General features: G+C 30.8%; 1 protein-coding gene, 1 long non-coding RNA gene and 1 pseudogene across 2 annotated transcripts; 1 reads left to right on the top strand and 2 right to left on the bottom strand.

Annotated features, from left to right (window-relative positions):
- Positions 1–2,147: 2,147 nt before the first annotated feature.
- On the bottom strand, positions 2,148–4,180 carry LOC101508209 (pectinesterase 2-like). The gene is made up of 2 exons (XM_004514794.4): positions 3,201–4,180; positions 2,148–3,007 (listed from the first exon to the last, which is right to left on the bottom strand). Exons 1-2 carry the CDS (start codon positions 4,057–4,059, stop codon positions 2,319–2,321), a joined length of 1,548 nt encoding a protein of 515 aa, XP_004514851.1. The 5' UTR covers positions 4,060–4,180; the 3' UTR covers positions 2,148–2,318.
- Positions 4,181–9,168: 4,988 nt separating this feature from the next.
- Positions 9,169–10,119, top strand: LOC101508016 (uncharacterized). The gene is made up of 3 exons (XR_190431.4): positions 9,169–9,428; positions 9,564–9,649; positions 9,869–10,119. It is a non-coding gene; the product is annotated as an uncharacterized lncRNA (long non-coding RNA).
- An 11,139-nt stretch (positions 10,120–21,258) lies between these two features.
- LOC140920728 (uncharacterized) lies at positions 21,259–24,038 on the bottom strand (annotated as a pseudogene).
- Positions 24,039–24,326: the final 288 nt, after the last annotated feature.

Here is a 24,326-nt window from a genome sequence, read left to right as displayed (position 1 = left end):
TAATAATTCTATAAAGGAATTTAGTAACTAGGATCAAATTAGACACCAAGGTTGGATTCAAAGTAAAACTTATTACTGACATTTTTCTTATAATAAAGGATCAATTTTATTACTGTTGTTAATTTTAAATAATATTTCAATCAATTCAAAAACTTTTTGTTCAATTTTAGTAATTAAATACAACTCGATAGTAAAACACAATTCTTGAGTTCGACACTCGGTAATATCGTTTTGTTAGTACTTGCAACGATTCAGTACACTTGTTGAAACGCTATCAAAGCATAAAATAGCTAGATGAATATACCTTAAATTATGATGTATGCATCTAATCAAATTTTTCTAACAGAATTCATTCACAACATCACACATACAAAGATAAGCTGCATGCATGTTTTAAATTAACAGAGATAAGTTGCATGCATGTTTTAAATTAACAGAGATAAACTCAAATTTTCAATGAAATTCTTATGTGCTAAATATTTTGTGTCCAAACAAGTTCGGAATTTGTAATAATATATAATACCCCAATCTCACATGATAAAAAGGTAAAAAAATAAAAAAAATAAAAACAGACCTAACTGTATTATGAAGAAGGAACTTATGTCTAAACACATTTTTGAACTCCTCTAATTTCAGATTCCCTACTTTAGCTCGAATCCCTCTTGGCTGGTCATGTTTTCTTTGTTGATTCATAAGGATTAAGAGACAGACATTTGCATGCAATGGTGTTGGGCAGGTTTGTGGATGTTAGTGAACTTTTAGTTTTTGAAGATTTGGAAGAAAAGTGAAAATAGGGAACAATAACAAATGGGATTTTTTTTTCTTCCCAAAATTGGTTTACGGGAACGAGGAGAGAGCGAGCAAATGGTGAAATTTCTTTCGCTAAAGCATTTATGAGAGGGAAAAGGAAGAAAATTTCGAAATTGTCACTTGGCTTTATCCCTTATTATCTTGTGCCTCTCTTTATCAATTTATGTTTAAATAAAAAACTATATTTGTAAATTTAATAATATTATTTGTAACACATGTATTTTATTAAGTTTTAATTAGTTGAGTTATTACAGTTACTTCAATCAAAAGTCATGTAAGGCAATAAATCTAACTAATGGATCTATAATATTAACTTTTCAAAGGAAAAACAATATTTATAAAATAAACTTGCTTAATTTGGAAAAACAAGTAACCTGCCTTATGTTTGTGAATGAAGAATAACTGATTTTGCACAAAAGATTGGGGCATGCTAATTAAAGGTTAATCTCAAATTGAATGAGGCTCAGGTGCTGTTTTTGAATGAGTGGATTAAATCCTTCAGAGTGAATGGACTGGATGTAACTACAAAGTTGGTGGTGAACAAGGATAAATTGTTGTATTACTTTTATTTTACAATTCTTGTTTTACTTCTGCCTCTGATCACTTAACCCAATTGCTACTACTTTTATTCTAAGTAAGTCACCAAACCCAAACCAATTTTAAATAAATTGGCACAATGAATCAAATTTAGTAATTCAACTCCCCTTTTTGTATTTGCACCTTCAAACACAACTTTTAAAGTTCTTGACCATGACACATGCCTTCTCTTTTATGCATGAAAAGGAAACTCAAAATTCAATCTAAAAATGAACTTTAAATAGATAGATAGATAAATAAGCGGCCTATTCATTTATCACCATGGATAATCGAATGTGTATATTGTGTTTTTCTTCTTGTCACTTGTTTTTCTTCTTACATTGAGTTGTTTTTCTTCTTATAATCGAATGTATATATTGTTTTTCTTCTTATAATCGAATGTATATATTGTTTTTCTTCTTACACCTTATACTATTTAATTTTCTTTATATTTATTTGCCATTAAAAAACACAATTGATAAGGCGTTATTTCATAAATTGTTTAACATCTACTTTAGAATTGATTAAACATGTTGTATCTATTTTAAAAAATTATAAAAGAAAATGGTATGACAAAATATTTGATTTATATTCTCTTAAATTTATTAGTTGATGCGCAGAAGAGAGTAGATAAACCAGCCTTAATACAACAATTCTATATTTTTCCATGTTTTTTCATTTTTGTACAATCTTCATAATGAAATCAATATCCTTAGAAAGTTTACATTCAATTTTAATCATCAATAAGAAGAAAATACACATAACTTCAAAATGCCTTCTTTCTATTATAGAATGTGTATTTTCATTAAAAACAACATAATAATAAAGCAATTAAAGGAATAAGTATATTACATGAACATTTAAAAAAAATAAAAGAACCAGGACAAATCAAACAATTAACAAATAAACAAATAAAAATTAGTAGTAATCAATCAAAGAGTAGATGTAAAAGGAACACTGGTTGAAGGTAACCATGAATTTCCAGCTATAAAATTTCCAACGGTGAACTTTGAAGCTTCAGAAGCTCTAGTTATGACATGATAACCTTGCCACTTAACTCGATTTCTTGTAGAAGAACCAAGACCTGTGTTCATGTACTCTCCATAATATAAAGTACTTAATGCAAAATTACCACTCCATTCTAACCAACCAGCTGGATGGATTAAACTATCAAGAGAAGTCTTCATAAAAACTGTCCTTGAATATTGCTTCCATGGCCTTCCAAGATAAGTCTTAACAGAATTTTGAACAGGTTTCAAATCAGAAGCAGCTGTAACCCTAGAATTGTGAATAGAAATGCCAGTGTTTTGGTTTGGATCAGTTCTACCTTGTGCGGTGATTGTGTTGACTTTGTTTGGGGGGTTTCTTGCAAATATATTACAATTTTGGAACACTGCAGCAGCGTTACCAAATATGAAGTCAACTGTGCCATAAATGTTACATTCCTTATAGAATTGTCTATCTGAATGCACATATAGTGTGTCTTGATAACCTTCAAAGCTACATCTGTAAAACACAGATAAGTCTGATCCAGAACGCAATGCAACCGCTTGATGGTTGTTTGCACCAGCAGTGTTCCTAAATGTGATATCTTGTGCAATAAATCCATCACCAACAACAGCTGCAAAAACACATAATATTAGTTAGGTTACAAATTTTTTAAGCTAAATATTCTATTAATATTAAAGGTAAAAGCTAAGAGCAGGATTTTTATTTTTCATTCACTATTGAAGTTTTTTGAATTGTTGCTGAAAATTAAAGATAACATGAAATGAAGAAATTGATATTTAATTTTTCTAGTAGTGATTACTTACCAACGGTCGCTGATCGGAAGGTTGTAGTTCCCCCTCCGACACTTTTGCTACCGGTGATTATAGTCTTCCCAATACCATCTCCTACCAACATAATATTATTTGCCTTGATCTCAACTTGTTCATTGTACACACCGGTCTTCACATGTATCACATACCTTCCCTTATTATTCTTTGGGGCAGCGTTCACAGCTGCACCAATTGTTGTGTATTTTCCGGATCCATCTTTCGATACGACTACATTAGCTTGAGAGGACGGAGAAGATGTTTGCAATAGCTTTCTATCACCTTGCTTGACCCATTTTGGGAACCCATTTTTGTAGCCTGGTTCTTGATATTGAACTTTGTTTAGAGCCAAAGTGTTACTTAACAACTTAGTAACATTGTTGGACATTAAAGGAAGAACATAGTCTTGAACACCAAGTTCATAGAATCCAGCTTTGCATGTCTCAAGGTTGGTGAGAGCAGTGCTTAGCCATGTTTGAGCATCAACTTGAGAACACTTTGTGTTAGTGTCTAGGGTTTTGTTGAGCTTAAGGATGGTTTGTTCATATAACTCAACACAGTCAGCCCAAGCTGATTTTTCACGTGGGTTATTACATTTTGAGCCTAATGAAAGAGTGTTTGCATGGCCTTTGAGTGCTCGTTCTTGAGCAAGTTCCAATGAAAGCTTGAAGAAATCAGCTTTTTGTTCGATGAGTTTGTGTTGGTAACTCGGGTTATTGCTCAAGAAATACTCACAAGGTTCAGGGTTAGGAGTTTGATTACACCAAAGTTTAACTTCATTCATGGAATAACATGAAACTAAAGAGGCAAATAGAAAAGGAACCAAAAGTGTTAGAAGTATACGAAAAGCTATCATGGTTAATTAATGACTACGTTTAAATGGCTTTAAGAATTGTTAATTTGGACAATCTTCGATAGCTATAAGATAGAAGAGATGTTGAAAAATAGATAGTGAAATTGAATTGGATTGTGTTTCATGGGATAATTTAATGCCTTTAAATAGAGAGAAAATAAGGGTAGGAAGGGGTATTGTTGGAATTATGAAAAAGTAGCCATCGGGAGGCAAAGTTCAACATCTACTTTTCATATTTTTCCATTGCTTTTTGGTTTTGTTTCTCCGTACAAATTCTACTTTTAGTAATAATTAATTGAATATGTATAAGCTTTGGTTTTATTTTTAGTGTAATATTTTTTTTGGGTACAATACGTATTCGCTTTTTAACGATCAACATATAAGTTGTTATGCATGTCCATTGACTTTCAATAAGCGTAAATTATTTGACTTGACAAGTAGTAGCAATAATATTATAGACGCCAAAGACAAAACGCGTTGATATAATATTCTTATTACGTGAGTTGGCTAATTGTATTGGATTTGGCGGGCAACGAGAACTAGCACGTAGGTTGAAATTCTTCAATTGGCGACTGAATAATTTTCCGAATAGTTTCCAACATGATAAAAAGAATCAAGGTCTACGTGTTACCTCTAAATGATTCAATTTTATGTTTGAGTTCTTCATTTTTGAAAGTTTGGTAGATCTATTAGTTTACTCAAGTTTCTATTCTTTAATTTACATTAACTTTTAAAATAGTTTAATTTAATTTATATTACGATAAACTAAGGAATTAATAGGTCAATGAGATATAAAATGATATTTTAAAGAATTTAAATGTATATGACATCTTTTTACAAATAAATAAATAAAGATATGACATTTATTTGAACTCTATTTTTAATAATAAATTCAAAATTAAATGTAAATCGGCATGTTTAAATTACAGAAAATATTACCAACTTAATGATCTATTACAAAATATATAATTTAATATATTAATAATATGAATTTATTTATATCTAATTAAATTGATCTAATTGATTAGGGTGGCAATGGATATATACATGGAAGGATCCGGAACTATGTTAGAAAGGAGCACAAAAAGTTTAATCTTACATAATAAATATTTAAATTAAAGAATAATTTTAGTTTTCATGGCATAGAGAATAATAATTATAATTAAATATGTATTTAGTCTTTAGAAAATTTAAACTGTTTAATTTTAATTCATAAAAGAAAAATTATACTATTAAACCATAATTTTGAAAACTTTATAAAAATTTATACTTTGAATACCTCAAAATATAGTCCCCGTAAAAAGTGAATCAGAGATTAAAAATGAATAAAATTATTTAAGGAAATAAACTTAAAATATCTTAATTTTAGAGTTAGAAAGACTAAAAAATATTTTAAGCTCATAATTAGATTATTGTATAATATATACTTAAGAAATTAATTTTGAAGAACTAAAAGTATATTCAATCTAATATATATATATAAATTAGTTATTTGTTTATTAGGTGATAATATTATTTGTGTTTAGAAACACTTAGATTATTATTTTTAATTTATTTGTAATTTATTATTTTCTAAAATAGATAGTCATGATATAAATTTATTTTTTCTAACTTAATATGTATACTTAGTAAATATAGTTAGAGGATAATATGTTTTTTATTTTTGTTGTTGTTATCATCAAAAATCAATATGAGAGCTGTTGTAGCTAAAATAATTTTTGCAGTAGCAAACCAAAATATTAGAGAAGTGATTGAAACCCTGAATATGAAAGTTATTTTTGTCCAAATGGGAATTATATCCTTGAATTCAACCACAAATTTGAACTAATTATCCTAATAAAAACACTTATCCCATAACAAATAGTTTTTCAAACCTCATTAGCTATGTAAGCACTCAGTGGCAGATCTTGCAAAAAAATATCGGGGGAGTCGGGGAGCGATAAGTATGAATTAAAATATTATAATTAAAATTCATAAAAGTCATATAGTTTCTTTTAGAATTTTACACGATTCATACATATTCGACAAGTTAAAAAAATTAGAACTTCAATTTTTACAAGTCATATAATTCACACAAGTTTTTAGAATATCACACAATTCAATCAAGTAAAATATATCCACTTTACGATTTTTTTTAATCTATATATAGAGTTTGTTGTATTAATTTTATTATATTTTATCTCTTCAATTGCATAATTTCTAATATGATTAGCAATTTGGATTGTGATTTAAAAACAATTGAATAATATTTTTACATTGAAGTAAATATAAGAAAATTATTGCTGACAAGAACCATTGATATTTGCTTTTTTATTATATTTATAGAGAAAAATTATTTAAGTAGAAAAGAAAAAAAAGTAAAAAATGTGAAAAATATAATCAACATAAAGGAAAAAAGACGATGTCAATTTTTCAAAACCATAAAAATTAAAGATATTTTAGTAATTTATCAACGTTATTTTTACTAGTGTACTGTTATTATTTATATATAAAAAATTAAAAAAAATACAAGAGATGTCGTGACCTGCCGCTCGAGAAGATCAGCCCTTGTATGCAGTCACAAACAAACTACCAATTTGGTAGAAATCATATTTCCTCTAAGTGTATAGGATCCCCCAATCATTATAGCAAATTTAATCATCCATATGACAAAAAAGGGTGGAAGGCCAATGATCCACCTTACCAAACTACTAAAACACCCAAAATGAGATTGATCAGTTTGTTAGTTATTATATTAAGCTATTATTTATTATATCAAACCTTTTACTAGAGCACTAAGAAGGACATTGTTCCACCCAAAATGAGATTGATCAGTTTGTTAGTTATTATATTAAGCTAATCATTTCATATTCAATTGATGTATATGTCAAACCTTTTCTGGTGAAGTGACTGATTTGTTGTGAGGAATCTAAATCAATGTGAAATTAGAGTTAATAGTGGAAAAATCAGCAATTAAACAAAACCAATCATAATCATACAATTAAACATACATAACAATTAAACATATCGTATCTATGCCAGCAAGATTTTTGGACCATGCCACGTAACTACCTATTGCTTCTCCCAAAATCTTCATATCTCCATCGTTGTCGGGTATAGGCAATGGTGCAAGTGGTTCAAAAGCAATCACATGTGAAACTTTAACATGGCCGACAAAGAACGGAGTATGATGTAAGACTTCTCCCAATGTATTGTACAATGTTCCTTTTTCAACCATGCGATGAGTAAGGGAGGATAAATGTAGCACACAAGATGAGACACCCTAAATCAATGGTTAATACATAAGTATGTGAAACAATTAGGTTGAATGAATTTCTTATTTCATTAAGTAATTAATTATCTTCGGAAGACTTTTACGACCAATGTTGCAACTAACATTTTCACTATCTAGTTGTATTTCACGTTGACATTCCGGAAGTTACTTTTCCTTATTAGTTTTCACCAAAAATGCAACTTGCTATGTTATGATTTTGAGCTTATCTAGTACTTCCCCATAAGATGGATTTGTGCGCTTCTCGTGTGAAAAATAAGTTTTTGGAGTTACGTCAAATCCTTTACCCTTCACACCTAGAATATTCAGGAACATTAAATACCTTACCATATGTCCCTACAACTAACTTGTTTATTCTCCTCTAGATTTTCAAAACATTGTTCTAGATTCTCCTAAAATACATGTATGATTAAAAAGAAAAGTTTAATATTATTTTTAAAATACAATATTAAAAAATATTAAAGTGATAATATACTTACACATTGTGTTATCACTTGTTGAACATTTTCGTTATCAACTATTCCATCTCTATTCAAACGAGTCTCCTTCCACAAAATATGACGACCTAATGGTTGATCAGATTTCGTCTCTTGAAGCTATGCGTTAAGACATAAACAAAATATTAGTTAGAAACTATAGTTTATAATCTACCATATTAATTATATTAAAGTGGTGTTTATTTGCAATTTTTTGCTCTAAACGTGCATACCCTCATACGCGATTTTTTGTATGGATGAATTGGACTTTTTACTCTCTCACGATTTGCCGTACTTATACTCTATATAAAAATAAAAAAAATAATGACCGTGTAAAAAAATACGTTATGAATAAGAATAAAACACAAATGCTAATAAATTAATATTACCACAAAAGCAGGGTCCACACGTTTAGCTAAAAAAGCGTTCAATTCTTCATTTGATATGTAGTGTTTGTATATTTTTGGAGCTTCAACATTCAAATTTTCATCACGATCTCAAATGAGATCTAAATTCTCAGTATATTTTCCGACAATTCTAAACACATAATTTTTTTGCACTAGTAAAAAATACACTTTTTATCGCAGCTAGGGGTGGGAATAGGCCAGGCCAGGCCAGGCTTTGAAAGGCCTGAGTCTGGCCTACGATTTATTTTTTAGGCCTAAGCCTATTATAGGCTTTTTTTTCGGCCTGGCCTGACCTTTTTAAAAGTCTGGCCTGGCCTGGAAGCCTACTTAAAATAATTTTTAAAAAATATGAAGCAAACATCCTTTAAACCCTAAAAAATAATTTTTTGTATCAAATAATAGATTTTTTTTTTTTCTGAAACAAACACACTTATTATTACCTCTTAAACAAATATTGAATGACTGCTGACTGATTGACTAATTGAACGACTACCTAATATGGAATGACTACCAAATATAGAATCGCTGCCGAATATGGAATAACTACTGAATATGAAATGCTCACTGAGTGATTGTCTAATTGATAGAATTTAAAATAAGAAATTAATATAATAATAAATAATATTAATAAATAATAAAATATATATAGGCCGGCATGTCAGGCCTAATAGGCTTTTTTAGAGGCCTGAGTCTGACCTATTTAAATAAATAGGTTTTAAAAACAGCCTGAGCCTAACCTTTTTATTAAATAGGCCAGGCCAGGCCAGGCCATAGGCCCTTGACGGACGGCCTAGCCTATTCTCATCCCTAATCGCAGCTTAATAAAGTCTGTTGAAATCCACCCGAGTTAAGAAAAAAAAACGGCGGCAATTTCGAAATTAAAAAACCATGTTTAACTCGATGTGCCACTTGTGACCGAATTAACATGCGCCTTCATTAAGTTTTTAAAGATATTAATTGAAAAACATTGCAAACCCTTTTACTCCCTTGTCTCAGCAAAACACTTCAGCTACTCACTTTTTCTCTATTTTCTTACACAAAACCCTTCACCGTCGTCGTTGTCACCAACAAAAACCCTTCTCTCTTTCTTTTTGTGAAGAAATTGTTGACATTAAACCCACACCTCTACCGCCACCACCATTAACATAAACATTTCTCTCTTCTCTTGCGCGAAACACATACCATTGTCGCCGTTAATGGAAATTCATCTGTAAATTGGTACAAAATCTCTATCTCTCTAGTTCTAATATGTTAATTGGTTTGGTATCCTTTTTCTGTGTCCTGGACTTGAAGAACTTTGATGGATATATTTATTTTTTGTTTGATGTTATTTTGTGCTGTGTGAAATTTCAGATCTACGAAGGAGTGTTCGATAGGGGTACAGGACATTGAATTTAGGATTTTCCATCCTTTCAAAGTCATTGGAAGTTATTTTCCCAGTTGAGAATATCTCAGATTTTTTACTTGCTGCTTAGATTGACTTATATGTTATTTTCATAATTCTAGATTGCATTTGAATGTTGTTATTTTCATGATTCTAGTTTGCATTTGAGCGTTGTATTGAAATTTTTCTTTTACTTCATAAAAATGATAGAACGAGGATATACTTTTCTATTATCGTTTTTGCTAAACTTTTCACTTTTACAAAAATGTTGCAGGCTTTAAATAGGTACAAAAAGAAAAGAAATGAAGAGTTATAAAGCATCAATCCAACATAATTTGAGGAGTTTTTTCAATCTTTGATATGTAGTGTATGTTGATTTTTGCTGAAATTCTTATCAATGTCCACACATATATGGGGCCTTGTCAAATTTAGTAGATAGGTTTCTATTTTGTTTAGTCTAATTTATGTACATAAATATGGGTTTCTCCATGTTTTAATTGAGTTTAGTATATTCTATGTTTTAAATGATTTTTTTTATAAAATTATAAGTGTGTATGAAATTTTGATTTGTATTAAATGACTTATTAATAAATGACTTTTTAACCGACTTATCAATAAATGATTTTTTAAGTCGCTTGCTATTAAGTCTGACGTGGAACCGACTTAATAAGTAATTTCTTAATAGATCTGGAACCGACTTAATAAGTCATTTCTTAACCGACTTAAAAAAGCATTTTTGCACATCTCATCAACGTTAAAAGTTGACTGCAAACCAAATAAAGATAGAGTATGAGTAAAAGTATTTCAATGGAAAAAATTCTAAGTAAGAAAAAAGTGGAGTAAAAAAGTTACTTGTTTATCATTCTACATTATATCTTTAGCATCCTTCAAAACTTTATCTCTCTCATCATTAATTGTTATTGAGATATTTTGACGAACAACCGGACCAATGTAACTTACCATCATTGAACTATTGGGCTCAATTGGCTAACCACTTTGATTCTATCCCACCTAATAAACTCATAGAGTAAGTGCATGCTTTCAAAAAAGATAAAAATAAATTTTAAACAAAGTATAATAGTATACCTCAAATTTAATTTCATTACTTCTTGCTTTGATGCCCTATTACATAATAGTTGCCTCATGTTTAACTTTATTTCATAACTCTTAATATTGGCAACTTCATCATTTTGACGATCTAAATCATTATAGGAATCCATTTATCTACACATTTCACACAATATAATTATAAGTTTAGTATAACTTTAACAAGTTCAACATGCAGTAGTCTAAGTAGCAGTATAAGTTCTACATGCAGTTTAGTGACAACAACAAATTAATAAATATAATACCTGTTGAGTTTAGGGTTACGACTTCGCTTAAGTAGGAATAACGAAAAGAGGGCGCATAAATACGTATGAAGATGGTTCGTATGGAGGGTTCATATAGAGAGGGTTTGTAGGGATATTAGTGAAGAGGGTTCGTAGAGATAGTAGTGAAAGGGAGAAAATGGTCAGTAGGGTTCATATGGAGAGTAACGAAGATGAAAATGAAAATGAGGAGGTTTTGCATTGTCAAGTTCGTAGAAAGAGTACGTAATGAAGTGGAAACTGAAGATATTTCTTATTATTAGTTTACTTAAAGACCATTTTACAGCGCTTGCCCAAAAAGCGCTTTAAAAGAGTATATAAAAAGTGCTTTAAAAAAGACTATATAAAAGGCGCTATATGAGCATTTTACAGCGTTTATGGACAAAAAGCGCTGTAAATGATTAAAAACATTGTATATGAGCATTTTCTAAAAGCCTTTTACAACGCTTATAGAACAAATGTTGTTTGCAACTAAGTGAGCGGCTAACATTTTATTCTTTTGTATATATATTGAATTTATGTGTATCGTAAAGTGGTCGAGAACATGCACTCTGATGCCTAATTCAAAACTAATTAAAACCAAAATCAAGTAATTAGAATCTAATTATGTCTTCAACATCTTTAAGTTCCTCATTTTTTCGATGAAAGGGGTAACTAGTAACCTTCATAAAGAGCGATACTCTAAGATGAAAGCATGGGCGTTTGCACTTCACAATTGTTTAGACAAGGAGTTCTACCCTTATTTCCTAGGAGTGTAGTAGCATTCTTAGATGCATTATGTAATACCCAGATTTTTAAAGTGTTACTATGAAGTTCTAAATTCTAACTTTGAAAATAATTTAAGATAATTGTTCCTTTCTTCTTATAAAATATAACTGAGTAATTTTTTTAAAATAAATAAATCTTATTCCAATATTAACATTCAAAGTAGTTTGCAATATTTTAAAATCTAATGTACGATTTATAAAATATAAGAGTTTCATTTTAAATCATTACCCACAACCTAAGCCCATAGGGAATTATAGTTTCCAAAAGTCGCATTACAATATTTAAATATACCCAAAAGATAAACCAAAAAGAAAACTAAGTTGATCAACAAGAGTTCCCCAAAATAACTTTGACAGATTAAATTGTATATGGGACTAATATCAAGCGTAAAGAGCTTGACTACTGTAACGTTCTTCTTTATCTTAAATAATTCATAGTACTCAATTAATAGTTTTACTAATGAGTATAAAATAGTAATTTGTGAAAATTAGAATGTTGCATATTATGAATTATTTTAGACTATGTTGTGAAAAGAAGAGGTGTAGTAATAAGAGAGGGAAATACTAGCACTAATTTATGACCAAAAGTCAACAACTCGTTCCCTCCCCACTTACACACACACGTAACACACCAAAGGCACCTACTCTTTTACACTTAGGGGGGGGGTGTACTTTTTCGCTGAACAAAGTAAAAAAAACAGAGAAGGAAAGAAAAAGGGCACATATAAGGTAAAGTAGAAGAAAAGAGAAAAAGCTTGTCACATTGAAGGGAATAAAAGAATGGTTGGGAGTAAAGAGTTTCTTGTTAGAGGCTAAGAAATAAAAGGCACAAAATCACTGTCTCTTTCATCTCCATTTTTTTGCAAAACAAATTCCAAAGATGGGCTCCTTTACCCTCTCCCTTGAACGCATGAGTGGGTAGTAAATTTCTGTAGGTGGTTGATTTAAGGGATTAAAAATTGAAATGTGAGTAAGTTATATGATTCTTTTAAGAGTTTTGAATGATTTCTTCAAAATGTGTCATGCATGAAAGTAATTTCTAGGGTTTTTGTTGAAATTGTTGTGTTACGTTCAAGAAACTACTCATGTTACGATTTGTACCACTTCATGTCACTTAGATGATTGAATATTATGATCCATTGTTAATGTTTTTCTGTTTTCTTTATGTCTTGATGATGCATACCCTTGAATTAGTAAAATATCATATAGAATGGAATTAATTAGATTTGAACTGATTTTGTGAAGCATGCATGTTAAATTGAAGTTGTAAATTTGGTATAAATCTAATGTAATGATAACCTTGTTATTTTCCCTTTTAAAATGATGAAAGTAGTGTTTTAAAGTATCTTGAAATGATTTTTTCTGTCAAAACTGCAAAACAAAACGTGTTGTCAAGTTACAGTAGGCGCCTAGCACTGCATAAAGATGTTTGAATTCTTGCAAGTCAAAGATCTAGCACCTAATGCTGGCTTTGGGCGCCTAGCTCTTGTTGGGATGCTTCAAGAGGACTCTTGGCGCTAGCAAAAGCGCCCTCAATAGTCATAATTTATGTTTTTGTTAGAATCTAGTTGGTTTGAAGAACTATGACCCTTACTTGTTTTGATGATAACAAAATTATTTTGTGGGAAACAATTTAAAGCACTAATATTTTGATTAAGTATGCAGTTCCCAGATCAAGTTTATTTTGAATGACTTTTATGTTGCATCCTATGATTATTGGACTAAGTTAAAGGAATACCAAGACTCCGCTTGGATTTTTCGTATTCCAAGTCTTGTGTATGCGCCGATAGTGATTCTGGTAATACAAGCAATGCTCTGATTAATCTGACTCTGATGGATGCAACAAGCATCTGATCTTTTTGCCTCTTAAAAACCAAGTGATTGTCTACGTCTAATAATCACAACAAACATCTGATATCTTTGCCTTTGAAAAAGCAAGTGACCATCTGCCTCTAGTTTTGATAATCACATCAAGCATATGACTCTGTTCCAAAGTAAATGTTCTGATGAAAAGTCAACGCCTAGAAAAGTGAACGTTTAGAAAAGTCAATGTTATGAAGTAGACAAATTTTTTGTGCAACCCCTACTCAACACTTTGAATTCATTATTTGTCTAAATGTCCATGTGACATATTTTGATCATGATATCATCTGCTCTCCATTTCCATATCAAGATACACAAAATCAATTACGGGGACTATTTTTAGAAAAGATTTAATGGAAAACAATCTCAAGAGATTTGATAAGAAACTTCATGATACATGTTGATTTCTTGCAATTATAGGATAATGACCATAAAACCCTAAAGTATCTCTATTAAAGGACAAGCAACCCCCTTTGATAAAAACAATAACAACAACACACTACAATAAGCACAATATAGTCATCTCTACACTCTTGGTCTATATCCTTTTTTTTTTTTTTGTCTATGTGCTAGGAAACAGGTTTTGAGAATACAACTTGTAAATGCCTTCTTTTGAGAGTACTAAAAAAACTCTTAAATTTAAGATTTTGTAACCTAGTCGTGTAATGGTTGTATTCCTCAACAGCTTGATTGTACATAATCAGTTTGACTAGCATATGTTTAGTAAAAGTGTGATTTAGTTGGTGAGTTAGTGAATTAAATTCTTAGGTTTGAAGGGACTAAATTTAGCTACCGTGTTTGTGGTGAACCAGGTTCAATTGGCTACGTTGTTATGTGTTTGTGTTTTATCTTCTCTATTTTCATGACTTGGTTTTAATATTGCTAAAACGTTATTTTTAAAAAACACAATTCAAACCTCCATTATTTGTGTTTCTCATTCTACAGTTTCTGACCCTGTTTGATGTGTATTTCTATTTCTAACCTTTCTTCATGTATGATTATTGTATTCACATTGATGATTGATATTATATACATTGCCACTTGATATGATTGATTATTATGATTGCAATAAATAGTATATACATATTATTTGTTGAACGTTAACTCATATGGCTTGTATAATTGAAGAAGTTATCACACTTGTATACATATAGATAAATATTTATATATAAATAGATGTATGTTTAGGGTGAGAATCACATGACTCTTCATAGCTAGATAAATTATCTTCGGCTTAATTGCGGTTTTAGTCCCCCTATTTTAGTTGAATCACGAAAGTAGTCCCCCCATTTTGTTTCTCCCCAGTTTTGGTCCCTCAAACAGAATTTTAGTTCAAAACTTGATGAAATTTCATTTTTTTGCATTTATTTAAGTCACACCATGGCTCAAGATCTCATTTGCAACAATTGTACCTAAAATATATGATCACTGTGTTATTTCAGAAGTCAGTAGCAGAAACAAGAAATCTGTATTCGATTACATCATCCTTGTATTCGACTACACTACTGTTTCATAAGTCAGTAGCCAAATTAGGACATCTGTATTCGAATACAACCTTCTTGTATTCGAATACATCAGCAGAAAACAGCAAAAAAAAACAGCAAAAACAACATAAATCAACTTTTAAAAAGGTTTTTGAATCAATCAACACTTAGATACAAATCCAGACAATCTCACTTACCAATTAGGGCACAATCACAACCACAACTGAGCATACATATACAATCACCACAGTATATCAAACATGACTCGCGTGACAAGCACCCTAATGCAATGCCTATATGCCCAAAATGTAGATATTAAAAGATTCCCCATTTTTAATACTCATTTAACACTAATGATTTTCAAATTCCACATAGAGCATACTCAAACATTTATTTTTCCACCACACACATCAAATTTAATCCACAATTTATATTAAACCTGATCAATTCAAAATCAACACCAAGTTTAATCATCAATCACCACAAAATTCAAACATAACTCATGTCAAACTAATTTTCACAAAACACAACTCAAACACATCAAATTTCATTTCCTCAACAACACACATAAATGAATGAAATTCTTTTTCAACAAAAACACTCATCAATATCTCCAAAACCGAACTCCAAAATTTCACCCCTAAAAGCATTTAATTCATTTTCCCCAAATCTACACTTCAAACCCAACACATTTATTTTCCACCCAACCACAAATAAGTCCCTAAATGCAAACTAAAAATTTGGAAGGACCCCTTACCTCTGTTATCGTTTTTCCAACCTATTACGGTACCGTGATTTGTTTCGGTAAAACTTCGCTTGCGTCGTCGCTTCCAAAGTCAGCTCATTAGCACCGTAGCGTGGAAATGAGCAACTTTTCTTTCTATCACTTCTTGAAACAAAGTTTAGATCTAGGAGAAAAGTGAAGGTTTGTGTTTGATGGTTTTGAAAACACCAACACCGTTTTTCTCCGTATTTGAATCAAAGAAGAAGAATGAAGCTGAGAAATCCTTGTATTCTCACCCATCAAGCCTTGGGTTCCTTTTCTTGAAGCAAAAGAGATCAAACGAAAAGAAAAGAGGAGGAAGAAAAGATGGAGGTAGCGTGATGCAGGGAGAGGAAGAAGACGCTCTGTTTTCTTTTCCTTTTCTTTCTTCTGTTTTCTTTTATAAAAGAAATTGTTAATAATAGACTGCAAATAAAGTGAACTAGAAGAAGAGTATACTTTGTAATAGATTGTTGAGTTTACTTAGATTCTATCCTTTAGGATTCCACTGAGATGTAATCTCATCCCACGTTTTTTAGATATTTTTCAGAAGAAAAAAGAAACCTTTGTATAGGATCCCACTAAGATGTAATATAATCCCACACTTTAAGCCATAACATGTATTGAACCACAAGTGATATTATAACTTGTTTAAACTATAAGTTATTTTCTAGATAAATAGCTTGTAGTGTTACAACTACTAATTTGCATCAAGTACTTTCAATGTCAACATCATCTGATGTTATGTGGCATTCAACCTAAACAAAAACATGTGCAAGGGTCACAAAACAAAAATAGCATATAAATAATACAATCAAGAAGAAAAGTTAAAAAATTACTATTTAACGTTGTTCTAGATTAAAAGTTATGAAAATATAACAATATTGGGCTATTAAAAACAGTATATATGTAAAAATCTATATTTTCTTTAGATATTCTAAATTAACTATTAAATATACCAAAAATCTAAAATAGCTTTTAGTTAAATTTAAAATAACATGACATCCAAAGTTCCATCTTAAAGATATTTCAATCTCAAAAGTGATGAAGACAACTATTATTACAAGACAATGTATTATATAAGTTATTGTGCAACATATAGTATATATTCAATAAATGAGATCTAATTTTAAGTTTTAATATATAGAAAATATAATAAAACATAAAGTCCTAGCTTTATTGACCTAAGGGTAGAGCCAGCCTTGGTGGCCTGTGGATCTCTGTTTTATTTTCTATTTTCTCTTCTTTCTTCCGTAACCTTCCGTTGCCACATCTGATTTTTTCTTTTTTGTTCCTAAGTGGTCTTGATTGAGAAGATTATTGTTGTAGTGATTTTTTGCTTTCATTGATATTCAGATTATTTATACATAATGTGTTGATCTATAATCAAAACAAAAGATATTGAGATATTATACTAATACTTGTACCTTATCTATTAATTCTTTACTTCTGTTCTTTGGATTGCTCTTAATCCATCTTTATCACATTTGTAATTGTTAGCTCTAATTTTTTATTTTTTTTTTTATTTCTCAAATCTGGGATTCTCAAGCATCTCCGCCATCCTCTGTTTTTTTTTTCTTCCAGCCGCCTTTCTCATTCAAGACAAGTCTATTTAAAGTGTTAAAAAGCTACTAGATTTTTATGATTAAGGTGTCAAAAAACACTTATCCTTGAAGGAAAGTGCAAGTTGGGAGACAGATTTGATATCTCTTTCCCGCACAGGGACGGTACAAAGAAATACAGCCCTGCTAGAGCATAGAGTCGCCAAAAAGGACTCTGAAGAGAACAGGCATTGCATAATCACAAAATCACATGCATAGTGTTTAGGTTGATACACATAAGAGATTATCCATGGACATGAGTTCGTAGCTCGGAGGAAAATATTTACTGACGGATAAGCTGTGGGATACACTTACTTAAGGAATTTTCGTTAGTAGTATGACTTCCTGATTCTCCTTTATCTCACAGATTTTATGTGGGTTAAAAATGTAGATTCTTAACATTGCTCACGAAGAAATCCGTGAATAATTCTTCTATTTTCTATTTGATATTCATAATTTTATTTGCTTAGGATTAATCAGATTGAAAACTTGTTTCCCCAATCCACGTTGGCTCTGGTTTCAATATTGTATGAGTAAGAACTTTCCCATCAAAATCTTCCCACCACATCAATATATTCATAAAAAGATCCTGCAAAAGAAAAAAGCTTTTATCAGACTTCTACAGCTTGTACAAGAACGTTAAGGTGAACTAAACTACAATAACATAATACATTTAGGCACCATCATCAGCTCCAACACCTCAGCTCTAGTTTCAAATGACTGAGAAACACTAGTGCAATTAAATCTTGTTAGATTGGTTCTTATGTACTCGCTAGATCGGTTTCTTTTCCGATCTAACATCAAACTTGTAATAAATAGTTAATTATTAAATCAGCTAAAATGATAGATGTAACAAGTCACATTCAAAAATGATTTATTAGATCGGTTGAATTTGAACCAATATAACAAATCAAATTCAAAAATGATTTATTAGATCGGTTAAATTTGAACCAATATATCAAGTCAAATTCAAAATTAATTTATTAGATCGATTAAATTTGAACCAATATAACAAGTCAAATTCAAAATTGATTTATTACATCAGTTAAATTTGAACCAATATAACAAGTCATATTCAAAATTGTTTATTTTATCGATGAGCCAATCGATTTAAATAATTAACTTTTTAATTTTTTTTCTTCATAACTTTCACCCCTTACATATGCATCTTCATAATTTCACATATTACTCTATGAATTAGAATTTCTCATTCAACCATAAAACACAAAACTTCATACGAAGCTTTACATTTAAAATCAATGACAGTGGGTCATAATTTTTTTACTAAATCTAAGTTATCAAATTTAGAGCTACATAATATTAACTAGTTAAAAAAAATTATCTTCTATTAACAGTCTAAAGATACTAAAATGATACAAGTGCTTCAAGCATTTTCTATTAGTTCAAGAATCAAGTTTACACAACGTTGTCGGACATTCATCATTTCTTCATCTTCGAATGGTTTTGAGTCTTCAAATATCTGAATTATAAACATTAAAATAACAAAAGTTATCTAAATCATGTGACCATAAAAATCATAAGTAGTTAATCCATATTAACTTTGAAAAAATATATCACATACCCGCATCCATGAATCAACAAGACCACTAGATACAATGTTCAACATATGTATCATAATGTAGTAACCACACTCATAACCTTTAGGTTGTCTTTGGCACTAAAATTGAATATTATATGTAAATTATAATGAGTAAATATTATATAGATAAAAACATATAAATTATAATTGAAATTCTATATATATAATCTAAACAACTTACAATGGGAATGCTCCATGTTGACTTATTCTTTCTTAATCTTCGCAACTTATTATATTCACCCATAGTTCTACAAAAATAAAATATTCATTAAAATTGTACTAGACACTTACATTATGAAATATAAAGTGATTCTTCACGTTAATATGATCTGCTTTCCATTTTCTTCCATCATAAAAAAAAAAAATGATCTGCTTTCCATTTTCTTCCATCATAAACAAAATATGAAATATAGTTTCAGAACTGTTACTATGAGGTATTGCAATTCTAGTTTGAATTAGTGCAATTAACAATTATCATATTACATCAAAATAGTTTCATATTATTTGATAAGAGAGATTAATAAAGTAACAACACTTTATAAACAACATTTGTATTGTTCAATTTACTGTGACAATTTTTAATATAGACAAACTCTACTCAGCTAACTCATTTCTCCAATCATAACAAAGAATGAGTAATCAGTAGGTTTCAATTTCATGTAGAACTTAACGTTAACAAGTAAACCAACAAAAACAAATATTCACACTTTACTCTAAATGAAAGTTGTATTTTTTTTCATTGAAAGACTAAAACATAACTCTTAAAACCAGAACTGGATTCTATACAATGATGATAAGGGAATCAAAGGTAGGACATAATCTCAAAAGCCACACTTTAAAATCAAGCAACAATAAAATTAGCATATAAAAGATTAAACTTCAACAATAAGCTATAATACATAAATATATTTTCCTAAATGGAGGGTCCTACATTACAAGTAGTGACACATAGCTTCAAAAATCAAATTTTCAAATTAGAAATAGAAACAACAAACACATAGAAATGAAGAAAAAAAACAAGTGATCTCAAACAATAGAAAATAAAATCTTAAAATTGAAAAGGGTTTTACTTTACCTGAAACCCTAACCTCCTCTGGTTATCATTTGGCCTTCTTTCGTTTAAAAAGTGAGTGTTTATTTAAAACAAAATCATAAAGACTTATAATTTTTTCCGCAATGACACGAACATCTTCTAATGAGTAACCTCTCGATGGCTTTTGTCGGGCTCTCTTCCATTTTTCATGGCGTGATGGTGGAGATGGAGGTGCAACTATTGAATTTCCAAATGATTCTTGTCTTTGTTTTATTTTTTCATTCATCAATCTTTCAGTAAGCAACTCATGTCCCCCATGAGTCATTAGGTGAGGGTATTTATTATGAAACTGGATCATTTGTGCCTTCTTTCGTTTCTCCCATTATAAGTAATGTACCAATTAAATGTAATACTAGAAATAAATTTTTAAGAGAAACTAAATTATAAATCTAGCTAACCACAAAGGAAGGATCATGCCGCTTCTGAACAGACGCCTTCCATATGTCCTTATCAAGATAAGTATATGCCTTAAGAGGAGACTTGTGACTCAAATTCCCACCATTTAAATATCTAGATGCTAGAATAGTTTTAAATGCTCTCCAACGTTCACCAGCATATGAAATTCATTTCTTTTTCAAAAAATCAGAATCAGGAACATCCCATTTCACCTACATTACAAAACCAATGGATTAGTTAGTGTATGACATTAAACTACAAGCACCTTAATAGCTTCCCCTATTTGATTTTTCAAGTCGCTATCTACGTCGTCCCAATTATCCACCAAAATACTGACAAAGATTCGAGCAAGGGAAACAACACGACCCTTAAAGTTTTTCCTATTTATCCCTGAAGGTAATCCAGACAATGAATCTAAATCAATTGACAACTTCTTACCTATCATATATTTACGTTTCAACTTTGCCATACGTGTACCCCGCCTACCATTTCTTTGTGTAGATTGAGTACCCTCCACACTTTGCGAATGAGCTGACGAATTATCCATGTGTCCTTTTTAAAAAAGAATAATAATGGTCAATAATATTTCAAAATAATGGAGAAAAATATTTATAGGCAATCATGTCATATATTGGTAAAAACTATAAACCATCAAAGGAAATATTACATATAATGTGAAATTTATTAAGATAAATTATCATTATTACCGTTTTATTTCTTACGAGTCTTATGTTTGAATATTCTCCCATATGCCTTCTTGATGATCATCACGAGTGGCATACTCATCGTCCACTATAGTTTCTTCAACGAAAGTAAGTATTCGTTGTGAGAATGGAGGAGTCTCAAAAATATCTAGCTTTGAATCTATACTTTCATTTGGTTCATGAAAACTTTTACCTTGGAGAACCACTGACCATTTTTTGTTAGAAGGATCACTAACATAAAACACTTGTTTTGCTTGGGATGCCATAATAAAAGGTTCATCCTTATACGCTACCTTTTCAAGGTCCACCAATGTAAAACCAAATTCATCAATTTTAACACCATTATTGATGTCAATCCATTTACATTTAAAAACATGCCTTTTAAATTTAATGAAATCGACATCCCAAATCTCTTCAATGGTCCCAAAGTAAGGTATGGATGCTGTAGCATGGTTTTTATCTTTTGAACTAGAGAAATGCATGGACTCAGCTACAACCATAACCCCGCTATTTTGCATGGTACTATTGTTATCTTGACTTTTTGTGTAGAATGTAAAATTATTTTCAGGAATTCTTATGGCTTCTGCTTTCGACATATAGTCAGAACAAAATTCAATAGCTTCTTCTGCTATGTACCTTTTAACAATAGATGCTTCAAGATGGTGTGGATTCTTCACATATCCTTTTAAAATCTTCATGTAACGCTCGAATGGATACATCCACCTCAAATAAACAAGACCACATAATTTAATCTCCCTAACTAAATGAACAATTAAATGAACCATGATGTCAAAAAAAGAAGGAGGAAAATACATCTCTAGTTGGCACAAGATAATAACAGCTTCATTTTCCAACTCATTTAATTTTTGAGGATCAATGACTTTGCTACAAATAGGGTTGAAGAATAAACACAACCACGTAAAGCCAATGGTAGTGGTTGTTGCATCAATATGTGGCAATCGTGAGAATTTAAGCCAACTAATTTCAAATCTTTAATTGAGACAAGACTCTTGACATTTGAGGAGTAGCCACGTGGTACTTTTATTCCCATTAAACACTCACAAAAGCATCTCTTCTCCTTTTTTGACAATGTATGACAAACAGAAGGCAAATATGTTCGTTTACCTGCTGATTGTGGAGCTAATTGTTGTCGTATACCCATCTCAACCATATCTAGACGAGAATTTAAGCCATCCTTTAATTTCCCCTGAATGTTGAGAAGTGTTCCAATTACACTATCACACACATTTTTCTCCACAGGCATCAAATCAAGCCAATGTCTTACATCTAGACTAGGCCAATAAGGAAGATCAAAGAATACATACTTCTTCTTCCATATATTTTTCTCAGATGTCTGTTTTTGGTTCTTTCCAAAGATAACATTTATATCCTTAACCCGTTGATAAACTTGCTCCCCAGTTAAGGGTTTTTGAGAAATTTCATGCTCTTGGTGTCCATTAAACGCTTTTTTCAACTTACGGTATGAATGATTAGACTTGAGAAATTTTCGATGCCCAACGTAAACAATTTTTCTTCCATGTTTCAATTATTGGTTGCATGTTCCTTCTTCACATATAGGACATGCTTTATGTCCCTTAACACTATAGCCACACAAGTTTTCATATGCAGGAAAGTCATTGATGGTGCAAAATAGCATTGCACGCATCTTAAAATATTCACGAAAATACCCATCAAACACATCAACACCTTCCCAAATCATTCTCAAATCTTTAATCAATGGACTTAGATAAACACCTATGTCATTTCTAGGTTTTTTAGACCTGAAATCATTATAGATAACATGGTGTATTTACGCTTCATGCAAATCCAAGGAGGTAGGTTGTAGATAACTAGTAGAACAGGCCATGAATTATGGTTACTACTTAAGTTTCCATATGGATTCATTCCATCTGTAGCAAGTCCAAGCCTAAGGTTCCTTGGCTCATTTTTGAACTCCGTGTACACATCATCAATTTTCTTCCATTGCAAAGAACCAGCTGAGTGACGGAGTTGTCCATCACGCTTCCTCTCATCGGCATGCCATCTTACATTCTTGGCATCATTTATATTAGCAAACAAACGTTTGAACCTTGGAACTATTGGAAGATACCATAACACCTTCGCATGAGGTCTCTTTGACCTTTCGTCATAAATGGAATCACCATCCTTCATTTTGTAGCATGATAGTCCACACCTAGGACAATCATTAGGGCATGCATGTATTTTCCTATACTCCATGCCCATTGGACACAATAACTTCTTTACCTCAAAGTTTTGATTCGGAAATATGTTACCTACTGAGAGCATTTCTTTCAACAATTCAAGTAGTTCAGTGAAGCTTTTATCTGTCCATCCATTTCTCGCCTTCAAGTTGAACAATCTCAATACCACAGACAATCGTGTGATGTTAGTGCATCCCGAATACAAAGTCTCTTGTTTTCCACTACACAGATTATCATATACATGTGCACGATTAAAGGACTCTTGTCAAACATCACGTATCATGTCCTTTAGTTGATCATTCATATTTACATTAACTTCGTCTCTTTATGAGGTATTTGACATGTTTAACGAATCACCATGCCATATCCATCTGATATAATTTAGGTCAATCCCATAACAAATAAGATGACTTCGTATTTCCACAAAATGTAATGTATTTTCATTCAAACGAATAACACAAAGACAATAAAACCTTCCTTTACTTTCAGGAAGTTTTTTTTAAAGCAAATTGTAAAAACTCCTTAACTCCCTTTTCATACTCTTCACTCAAACGATTAGCATTCATCCAACTGCGATCCATAACTACTTCTGAAAAAACATACAATGGTAAAATGATCTTAATCACATTTTAAGAATCATATTTCTACATAAAAAGTTAATTGAGTTATTTATGTTCTCACATCTATTATGTATTTGCTTTTACAATGCAAGGCTTACATAGTTTGCATATGGTAATTGTCTTTTTAATACAGCTTGAGAGTAATGCATGTTTTCTTTGTAACCGTTGTAGCCAGAGCAATTAAATAAGATTTTTTAGCTTTGTGGAGCACCAGATGAGACGATCTGGTCCGGAGTTACTAAGACTCCT

The sequence above is a fragment of the Cicer arietinum genome, chromosome 6, assembly GCF_000331145.2.
Source record: "Cicer arietinum cultivar CDC Frontier isolate Library 1 chromosome 6, Cicar.CDCFrontier_v2.0, whole genome shotgun sequence".
Lineage (NCBI taxonomy): Eukaryota > Viridiplantae > Streptophyta > Magnoliopsida > Fabales > Fabaceae > Cicer > Cicer arietinum.
The sequence above is the reverse complement of the archived record's forward strand: the minus strand, read 5'-3'. Positions and strand labels throughout refer to the sequence as shown.